We start from the raw sequence: 11701 nt of genomic DNA, 5'->3' as shown, positions 1-11701 counted from the left end.
TTAATATTAATAAAGTTATGACATATTTACTAAATTTTCGCAAAATTTCAAATCCCGAAATTAAACATCTTATTTGATGCGCATTGCCCTAACTAATATAAGAGATGAAGAAATTTGCGAAAAAATCCAAAAATAAAAAAGTTAGGGCAAAAAATTATTGCCCCCCCCCCCCTCATATTGGTACTATATAAAGTGGGCCAATAAAATTTTCAAAAAAATTAAAAAAAATTTAATCGAATTTAAACCAAACCAATAGAACCGCACTGATCTAAATAGCCTATTTCAAAAAAATTATGAAAAAATATTTAATATTAATAAAGTTATGACATATTTACTAAATTTTCGCAAAATTTCAAATCCCGAAATTAAACATCTTATTTGATGCGCATTGCCCTAACTAACATAAAAGATAAAGAAATTTGCGAAAAAATCCAAAAATAAAAAAGTTAGGGCAAAAAATTATTGCCCCCCACCCCATATACTGGTACTATATAAAGTGGGCCAATAGAATTTTCAAAAAAATTAAAACATTTTAATCGAATTTAAACCAAACCAATAGAACCGCACTAGTCAAAATATCCTATTTCAAAAAAATTATGAAAAAATATTTAATATTAATAAAGTTATGACATATTTACTAAATTTTCGCAAAATTTTAAATCCCGAAATTAAACATCTTATTTGATGCGCATTGCCCTAACTAACATAAGAGATAAAGAAATTTGCGAAAAAATCCAAAAATAAAAAAGTTAGGGCAAAAAATTATTGCCCCCCCACCCCATATATTGTTACTATATAAAGTGCGCCAATAAAAAGTTCAAAAAAATTGAAAAATTTAAATCAAATTTAAACCAAACCAATAGAACCGCACTGGTTTAAATATCCTATTTCAAAAAAATTATGAAAAAATATTTAATATTAATAAAGTTATGACATATTTACTAAATTTTCGCAAAATTTCAAATCCCGAAATTAAACATCTTATTTGATGCGCATTGCCCTAACTAACATAAAAGATAAAGAAATTTGCGAAAAAATCCAAAAATAAAAAAGTTAGGGCAAAAAATTATTGCCCCCCACCCCATATACTGGTACTATATAAAGTGGGCCAATAGAATTTTCAAAAAAATTAAAAAATTTTAATCGAATTTAAACCAAACCAATAGAACCGCACTAGTTAAAATATCCTATTTCAAAAAAATTATGAAAAAATATTTAATATTAATAAAGTTATGACATTTTTACTAAATTTTCTCAAAATTTCAAATCCCGAAATTAAACATCTTATTTGATGCGCATTGCCCTAACTAACATAAAAGATAAAGAAATTTGCGAAAAAATCCAAAAATAAAAAAGTTAGGGCAAAAAATTATTGCCCCCCCACCCCATATATTAGTACTAAATAAAGTGGGCCAATAAAAATTTCAAAAAAATTTAAAAATTTAAATCAAATTTAAACCAAACCAATAGAACCGCACTGATCTAAATATCCTATTTCAAAAAAATTATGAAAAAATATTTAATATTAATAAAGTTATGACATATTTACTAAATTTTCGCAAAATTTCAAATCCCGAAATTAAACATCTTATTTGATGCGCATTGCCCTAACTAACATAAGAGATAAAGAAATTTGCGAAAAAATCCAAAAATAAAAAAGTTAAGGCAAAAAATTATTGCCCCCCACCCCAAATATTGATACTATATAAAGTGGGCCAATAAAAATTTCAAAAAAATTAAAAAAAATTTAATCGAATTTAAACCAAACCAATAGAACCGCACTGATCTAAATAGCCTATTTCAAAAAAATTATGAAAAAATATTTAATATTAATAAAGTTATGACATATTTACTAAATTTTCGCAAAATTTCAAATCCCGAAATTAAACATCTTATTTGATGCGCATTGCCCTAACTAACATAAGACATAAAGAAATTTGCGAAAAAATCCAAAAATAAAAAAGTTAAGGCAAAAAATTATTGCCCCCCACCCCAAATATTGGTACTATATAAAGTGGGCCAATAAAAATTTCCAAAAAATTTAAATCAAATTTAAACCAAACCAATAGAACCGCACTGGTCAAAATATCCTATTTCAAAAAAATTATGAAAAAATATTTAATATTAATAAAGTTATGACATATTTACTAAATTTTCGCAAAATTTCAAATCCCGAAATTAAACATCTTATTTGATGCGCATTGCCCTAACTAACATAAAAGATAAAGAAATTTGCGAAAAAATCCAAAAATAAAAAAGTTAGGGCAAAAAATTATTGCCCCCCACCCCATATACTGGTACTATATAAAGTGGGCCAATAGAATTTTCAAAAAAATTAAAAAATTTTAATCGAATTTAAACCAAACCAATAGAACCGCACTAGTTAAAATATCCTATTTCAAAAAAATTATGAAAAAATATTTAATATTAATAAAGTTATGACATATTTACTAAATTTTCGCAAAATTTCAAATCCCGAAATTAAACATCTTATTTGATGCGCATTGCCCTAACTAACATAAAAGATAAAGAAATTTGCGAAAAAATCCAAAAATAAAAAAGTTAGGGCAAAAAATTATTGCCCCCCACCCCATATACTGGTACTATATAAAGTGGGCCAATAGAATTTTCAAAAAAATTAAAACATTTTAATCGAATTTAAACCAAACCAATAGAACCGCACTAGTCAAAATATCCTATTTCAAAAAAATTATGAAAAAATATTTAATATTAATAAAGTTATGACATATTTACTAAATTTTCGCAAAATTTTAAATCCCGAAATTAAACATCTTATTTGATGCGCATTGCCCTAACTAACATAAGAGATAAAGAAATTTGCGAAAAAATCCAAAAATAAAAAAGTTAGGGCAAAAAATTATTGCCCCCCCACCCCATATATTGTTACTATATAAAGTGCGCCAATAAAAAGTTCAAAAAAATTGAAAAATTTAAATCAAATTTAAACCAAACCAATAGAACCGCACTGGTTTAAATATCCTATTTCAAAAAAATTATGAAAAAATATTTAATATTAATAAAGTTATGACATATTTACTAAATTTTCGCAAAATTTCAAATCCCGAAATTAAACATCTTATTTGATGCGCATTGCCCTAACTAACATAAAAGATAAAGAAATTTGCGAAAAAATCCAAAAATAAAAAAGTTAGGGCAAAAAATTATTGCCCCCCACCCCATATACTGGTACTATATAAAGTGGGCCAATAGAATTTTCAAAAAAATTAAAAAATTTTAATCGAATTTAAACCAAACCAATAGAACCGCACTAGTTAAAATATCCTATTTCAAAAAAATTATGAAAAAATATTTAATATTAATAAAGTTATGACATTTTTACTAAATTTTCTCAAAATTTCAAATCCCGAAATTAAACATCTTATTTGATGCGCATTGCCCTAACTAACATAAAAGATAAAGAAATTTGCGAAAAAATCCAAAAATAAAAAAGTTAGGGCAAAAAATTATTGCCCCCCCACCCCATATATTGTTACTATTATAAAGTGCGCCAATAAAAATTTCAAAAAAATTGAAAAATTTAAATCAAATTTAAACCAAACCAATAGAACCGCACTGATCTTAATATCTTATTTCAAAAAAATTATGAAAAAATATTTAATATTAATAAAGTTATGACATATTTACTAAATTTTCGCAAAATTTCAAATCCCGAAATTAAACATCTTATTTGATGCGCATTGCCCTAACTAACATAAGAGATAAAGAAATTTGCGAAAAAATCCAAAAATAAAATAGTTAGGGCAAAAAATTATTGCCCCCCACCCCATATATTAGTACTAAATAAAGTGGGCCAATAAAAATTTCAAAAAAATTTAAAAATTTAAATCAAATTTAAACCAAACCAATAGAACCGCACTGATCTAAATATCCTATTTCAAAAAAATTATGAAAAAATATTTAATATTAATAAAGTTATGACATATTTACTAAATTTTCGCAAAATTTCAAATCCCGAAATTAAACATCTTATTTGATGCGCATTGCCCTAACTAATATAAGAGATGAAGAAATTTGCGAAAAAATCCAAAAATAAAAAAGTTAGGGCAAAAAATTATTGCCCCCCCCCCCCTCATATTGGTACTATATAAAGTGGGCCAATAAAATTTTCAAAAAAATTAAAAAAAATTTAATCGAATTTAAACCAAACCAATAGAACCGCACTGATCTAAATAGCCTATTTCAAAAAAATTATGAAAAAATATTTAATATTAATAAAGTTATGACATATTTACTAAATTTTCGCAAAATTTCAAATCCCGAAATTAAACATCTTATTTGATGCGCATTGCCCTAACTAACATAAGAGATGAAGAAATTTGCGAAAAAATCCAAAAATAAAAAAGTTAGGGCAAAAAATTATTGCCCCCCCCCCATATACTGGTACTATATAAAGTGGGCCAATAAAATTTTCAAAAAAATTAAAAAAATTTTAATCGAATTTAAACCAAACCAATAGAACCGCACTGATCTAAATATCCTATTTCAAAAAAATTATGAAAAAATATTTAATATTAATAAAGTTATGACATATTTACTAAATTTTCGCAAAATTTCAAATCCCGAAATTGAACATCTTATTTGAAGCGCAACGTCGTTTTTAAATAGTTAAAAACAGGTTGAAAACGTTAAGATAGCTTATAGTTGACTGTAGGAGCCATTTCTGCAAAGATATGCCAAAATATTTTTTTTTCATTTTCGGTCAAATTTAGCAAAAACACCGAGGCAAATTTACCCTTGCAAGAAAATGCCGAAAATCGCTGTTTTGGGGGGAGAAAGTAAGTCACCGAAATTCGACAAAAACTTGATTTTAAAGACGTTAAACTGACCTATAAGAAAATTTAAACTGACTTATAAAGATTAAAAGGATTTTTTTTGCACCAAAATGCCCCAAATTTTACTTTATTTTAAAAATAAATTTTGTACTGCAAGATGGTGCACGTGAATCGCTATTTTTCAAATTGTATTTTTTAATAAAAACGTCGTTTTTAAATTGTTAAGAACAGGTTTAAAACGTTAAGATGGCTTATAGTAGACTGTAAGAGCCTTTTTTTGCAAAAAATGCCAAAATAATTTTTTTTATTTTTGGTCAAATTAAAGACGTTAAACTGACTTATATTAGATTAAAAGGAATTTTTTTGCACCAAAATTTCTTTTTTTAAATTTAAAAATGATTTTTTTACTGCAAGATGATGCACGAAAGTCGCTAATTTAAATTTTTTTTTTTTGATAACGTGATTTTCATACACCAATTTATTTTCAGTAACACCAATTTATTTCCAAAAAACATAAAATCATATTAAGCAGCAGTTTCCTATGAAGCACAGTATTCTAAAACTCTCAAAGTTAAAGTCAGTTTAACAGAAAACAATTCCTGCATAGTAATCTATAACAATTAAAGTTACCAATAAGAACTTTAAAGAAAAATATTGCAGACAAAACATAAAATCAAGTTGAATTATTTTATCTTTTTTTCATCTTTTTTTTTCGTAATCTTTCTTCCTCTAGCTTAGCCTCTTTTGCATCTTCTTGCTGAGCTATTTTTGAACTAAAAACAAAAAATAAGTAAAAGTAGAAAATCAAAGTTCAACAAGTTTCCAAACATTATTATTAAAATAAAGAAAAATTATTAAGTGTTTATTTTCTACCTCCATTTTTCCTCTCGTTGTATATCTCTATAACTGGCATCCATTTTTGATAATTCATATTCACTTTCTCTGCCATATTTCGACTTATCATACCCAAAAAGTTTACCAATTGTTGCTGTGATATTGAGATCATTACCTTAAATTTAATTTAATCAAATTCAGTTCACCTTTTTAATCATTTTTAATAAGAAAACCTATAGTTACATAAAAAATTTTAAACTTTTTACCATCTTCCTCATCATCGATAAATCCCTCCATGTCTGAATCATACTCATCTTCATCATCATCCCAAAGTGCTTGGGGTCGTTGCAAAGCATTTCTAGCAACTAAGGGATGATGATGATAACCACCATTGTTGTTTTTCTTAGCAAATATTTGAAGTGCACGTTGCTTGTTGGCATCCATTACTAAAAAATATTTAAAAAAATAAAAAATCACTTTGTCTCTCTAAATATAAGGATACCTTCGTTACAGTTTTATAGGCCTAGTGTGTGTTAATGATAACAGTACCTATGACAGTGTTACTGTACAGGTTTATTACAGGTATATTAAATAAAGTTCTAAAATCAATATTAAACTAAGTAAGGGTGAACTACACCCAAAACAAACCGGAGTTTCTGTAAACTTTTGAGCTTCTCGGATCAGTTTCTGAAACACCCGGATAATTTGTACGAACGCCTGAGCTTGTTACACTCAGTGTACATTGAGTTTTCGGTTTCAAATTACTAAAAATAAATTTTAGAATTAGGTATTTCAAGTTTAATAACATTCAAAATATCAAACTACAAAAAAGCTATTTAAATTGCTTATCCCCAAAACAATTATTTACAATGGGGCTTGGTGGACGAAATAAATCTATATATATAAATATGTCCAATTTATAGGCCAAAATTTAAATCTTGACCGTAGGGCTGGTTATTGACGAGTTGGGTCTAATAAAAACAATATTAACATTAAGTTTAAATTTATCAACCCACCCTTTGGCTTTTTCCATGATATCACTGTAAGGGTTCGGCGGTTGTTTTCTTTTTGTGAGCTCTTCTTTCCTTTTTTGCATTTCTTTTTTCTTATTTATCTCATTCATATAAGGATTTGTTTTTAGTTGGGATTTGTTTTCATTTAAATTTGGTTTTAATGATTTGGAGGTAGTTTTAAAATTATTTTTCTTCTCATCTTTCCTTTTGTCCAAGGGTTTACTTATATTGACTTTATTTTTGCTGGAGTTTGGTTTGTAAGTTTTTGAGATCGAGTTAGTAGAGTTTGAGTTAGAACCTTTTCTATTTTCTGTTTTTTTAACTTTATTGTTGGAGTAAGAAGATGATTGGTTGCCAGAAGTTTCACCTTTTTTGTTTTTATATTTTGACATAAGTTGCTTAATTTTTTCTCTTTTGTCAACTTCCGATAATCCTTTTGATAGTTTTGCGATTTTAAAATTGGAAGAATTATTATCACTTTTTCTTTTTAAACCTGCAATGTTTTTAAAACAAATAATGTAATGCCCAGGTCTAACATAATAATCCCGTTTTGTCCCTGTAATGAAAATATTTCTGTTCTTACAAACCTTAAATAACATTCCTGCTGGTCTTATGCTATAGCCTTTAAGGAGGCAGTATAAATGGTATATACTCCTGCTGAGCAAACATTTAATTAGCAGCTAAGTTACAGGACATTTATAATATCCCAAACTATTAATGGCAACTTATGACTCGTGTACAGTATAGGTTTAGGCTGAAAGTTGCCCTTTCCCACGTCGCGAATAAATAAATATATAAACTAAAAAAAAAACTTTCAATAAAGCACCATATTATTTTGTGTAAATTAATACCGTTTTGAGATTTAAGTTTGGCTTCCAGTGCTTTTCTTTTTCTTCTTTCCCGCTCAAATTTTTCCTGAGTTGATAAGTTATCATCATTATCACTGTCTACAAAAATTTTTTTTTAGATAATTAACATTTATATGCAGATAATTATGGCAATTTCTTTTAATTTGTTTGTATAAAAACATTTAATTGTCTGTACATTTTTGTATTCTATCCTAATACGTTTATTGATACACTAGGTGTTTATGCCATATAACAAGAATGTGCTAAGAACAAATAAAAAAAAGTGTCAACAATAATTAACCCATATATTAATTTTAACCCAAATATTAATTAATTTAGCAAGTTTTAAAAAAATTATACATATTCTTTTAAAGCAAGTAAAAATACATGTAAATGGCAGTTGATAATTCAATTAAATATGTTTATAATTTACCAGAATCGGAAGCAACAGAAGAATTATCGTCTGAAGATTGTTTGGTTTTGTTTTCAGCCAAAGATAAAAGTTCAGTAAAATTTAACCCAGAGGCTTCAGTTCTTGCTCTTTTTCGATTTTTCTCGCGTTGTTTTTCATGTCTTCGTTCGCTTTCCGATAAGGGAGGTTTTTTAATTTCTTCTACCGCTTTTAGTTTCTAAAAATATAAATTGGGTATTAATATTTGTGGTATTTTTGTTAATCAAAACAAAATATACATATTATATTTTAATTCAAAAAAAAAATAAAAAGTTGTAAATATTTTTCCTAAAAGTAACATTAAATAAGAATTGCTACATACAAGATGAAAATGAAGCAAATTTTAATACCGGGATTTTTAAAATCTTGTTCATAAAAGCTTGATGTTTCATTTCTTCCTCTGCGGTTAAAATTGGATCACCACGACCTCTTTTTTCTTTGTACAAACCTAGACAATCCTCACCTTTATAGCCCTAAAAAGAAACAGAATAAATAAGAATTTAAACCCTTTTTATAACATTAACTAAAAGCATGGCTTACAGAGCATAACAATAATTTATGAGGTCAATTATTTTTAGCTATTTAGGCCTTGACTTTTCAAAAAATATGTTTTAGTCACAAAAAAAGGCGAGCACATGATTTAAGGGGGTCCATCAATTTATAAAAAGGTAATAAGATTAAACTAAGCAAAGTAAAGTGTTACCATAAAAATTTATTTACCAAGAGATTATCTTTAGTTCTTGATGCCATTGCTCGAGCTTTTCGCGATGTATTTTTCTCATCTCGTAATTTTGTTAACTCCTTTTTCTTAACTTTTTGGTCGGCAGCTTTAAAAAAATTAACCATTTATACAATACAATTGTAAAGTCACATTTACAGAATTAATTGCCGAATATTAAAGTATACATATATATATATATATATATATATATACATTCAAATATAGTACAAGTTTCGTACAAGTACAACATCAACTTTAAATAAATATATTGTTTAACAAACCTTGTCTTTTTTCATCTTCCTTTTTTCGATTTAAAAATGCTTGAATGGCTTTTGGATCTACATTTTTACCAAGTTTTTTAGGTCCTTTAAGTTGGGTTGAATAACCAGTTTTCTAAAAAAACATAAGAACATTTTACACAAAGGTTATGGTTGGGTAATACAACGCCATATTTACACCATACACAATAGAAGTTATAAACAGATTTATGCCTATTATAAAAGCTTGACTTGTTGGTGGAAAGTAGTTTAATTTTATAGATTCCTTTCTTGGCCCCTTTTATAATTTGATATCCTATTCTATAGTTTATAAATTTTTATTTTGGAATTCTTTTGTTGGCATATGCACACATTTATGTAAAAGTACTAACTGACTAAATTAATAAATTGGCTTTTATCCCAACATCAACGATACTCAAACGGCCAAACAGTATAAGTTACCAACAAATTGAAATATGAAATAAAGGCAGTTTAAATAAAATCACCTTTAAATTTTTAGCTTCGTTTTTGTTCTGCTTGGCGATTGAAATAACTTCATTTATATCCATTTCTGGCAGACAACCAAAACCACTAAATTTTCGAGTGACAAGACATCAAAAACTTTTGCAGTATTCAGCCCGATTGGCAAAGACAAACTTTAATCTATTTTACAACTTTAAAATAATCAGTTTATGCAAAAAATGCGTTTTTTAGCCTTATAAAGAAGTATTTTATAAAATAATTCTTGATCTCGACTTTCCCATTAAAAATTATTTAACACTGATCAAAGTTCAGAGTTTCCAATTTTATTTACAAAATTTTTTTTTTTAATACGTAAAATTTTAAACTAAAAAAACACAATAATATTATAAAAAAAACACAAACTATAGCTCTATATATGCAGTAAAACTATTTAAAGTTGAGCAGTTGTTTCTAGCACCATAGAAGAAAAGATAAGTATAATAGTTACACGGGTAGTATCAAATAGTAAGAGCAAAAATGATTAGTTGTCGATATTGTATTGGGATATAAAACAGACCAGGTATATTTAAACTTACTATAGACAATAAAAGCGACCTTGCTTGTACGTCCAAGTTTGCTAAAATAACTACAACCTCCCCAATTTTATCGAAACTAAACCGATCCGAATTTAAAAGTACCAATAAACCATTTCTAATATCTTGTTGTACAACTTGGTTTATGTTTGTTTTGTTTGCCACATCTCCAAGAAACATTCTAATGTCATCGTTTTCAAAGTCAGCTATTTCTTCGGAAGTGGTTACGTTTAACTGAATTAAGGATCTCCAAACATCTTTCGGTAAGACAGTCGTGTTTAGTCGTTGTTTTAAATCATCATAGTCGCTTTCGTTATAAATATTTGCTAAAGAACCTTTCAAATGTTTCCATAAATATACTGGAAAGCCTCTAAAACCATCTGTTGCTCGTGTATCATTCAATGAATTAATAAAAGTTGTAAGCAATTTTATTTCATCAATATTACGAAGTGAAGTTGTATTTTCGCCAGAAACAACGATCGTATGTTTAGCAAAGATTTCCTCTTCAAAGCAGGACAAGTTAGTATTGGATTTTACTGGCGCAAGAAACAACATAGTTTGGTTTAAACTTGAAGCTTCGTTGGGAGTGTTCAAGGGATTAAATTTGGTTATGTTCCATGGAAGACTTTGTATGGCAGATTGATTTAAATCGTTTACGGATTTAAAAGCTTCAAAAGATTTTGCCAAAAGCTCAGGCTTAATTTTAAGTAAAATGTCTCCCATTTTCAAAAAATCGTTACATAATGTTACGTTAAAATTAGAGACATTCCAGGTTGTATTGTTTAACAATGTTTCATTTATATTACATACAGCGCTAAGATCCGGCAGCTGGATAACTACAAAGTGATCAGCTACAAATGACGAATTAGCTGCGTTAAATTGCGAACTTAATTCACCCACTGTTGCTTGGCGAATATTAGAAATGACCACTCGTAAAATGGGTAACTTTAGGTTTTTCTTCATGTTTTCGAAACTATTTCTATCATTTAAGGAAGATGTGTTATTGGTTTTATTTTGAAAGTCACTTGTACTCTCCCTTTTGTTAAAAATTGAAAGTATGTTAATGTAGGCCTGTCTCAAATCCGTTCTAACTTTTTCCATATAAAGATAGTTTGCTTCTTTAGAATTGTTTCGAATTTCGGAAATAAATACCGAACTTTTAAAGATAACGACCTGAGATTGATTACCTATAGTTTGATTTAACAAATCGTTAAAATTGTTCACAAAATCACATTTAGAATAAATTTTTTCCACCACAACTTTTTTAACGTTGTTTATCTTTGACGAATACCGACGTAATAAATCCCTTTCCAGTTTGGCAGAAAATTTCATCACAGGCAAAGATGTCATTTCAAAATCAGTTTCTTTTAATTCAAAGTTCTTTAAAATGTCTTTATTAATTTGAATGTAAGCAGAAAATTGATCTTCTATCTTTCGTTCTTTTTGTAACGGTTGATATTTTTCTAACTTAGCAATCGTGACATTTCTATCGTTAAGCAACTGTTTAAGTTTCTTTTCAGTTAATATCTTAATTCCAAGTGGATATTCATAAACAATTGTTGGGCCCAAAAACTGATTAGTTTTAGCAAGAACAAGGTTTTCAGCAAAAGTTTCGTTAATCGAAAGCGCGGTTACATCTTCTACCCCAGGTCCGACAACGTCAATAATAAATTCAGCAATAACACTGCCATTTAAAAGTGACAGAATA

The 11701-nt window shown here is 27.6% G+C and overlaps 1 protein-coding gene across 2 annotated transcripts; it reads right to left on the bottom strand.

The window, feature by feature from the left end:
* Positions 1-5306: 5306 nt before the first annotated feature.
* Positions 5307-9693, bottom strand: LOC145754551 (uncharacterized). Of its 2 annotated transcripts, none has more exons than XM_082570624.1 (11): positions 9445-9693; positions 8963-9074; positions 8681-8787; positions 8311-8433; positions 7943-8138; positions 7513-7608; positions 6665-7217; positions 6297-6412; positions 5915-6094; positions 5688-5823; positions 5307-5587 (listed from the first exon to the last, which is right to left on the bottom strand). In XM_082570624.1, exons 1-11 carry the CDS (start codon positions 9505-9507, stop codon positions 5503-5505), a joined length of 1767 nt encoding a protein of 588 aa, XP_082426750.1. In that variant the 5' UTR covers positions 9508-9693; the 3' UTR covers positions 5307-5502. The 2 variants fall into 2 exon arrangements, with proteins under 2 accessions (XP_082426750.1, XP_082426751.1); XM_082570625.1 differs by having other exon boundaries at positions 6665-7154.
* Positions 9694-11701: the final 2008 nt, after the last annotated feature.

This window comes from Corella eumyota, chromosome 6, assembly GCF_963082875.1.
Source record: "Corella eumyota chromosome 6, kaCorEumy4.1, whole genome shotgun sequence".
Lineage (NCBI taxonomy): Eukaryota > Metazoa > Chordata > Ascidiacea > Phlebobranchia > Corellidae > Corella > Corella eumyota.
This window is presented reverse-complemented; position numbering and strand designations above follow the sequence as displayed.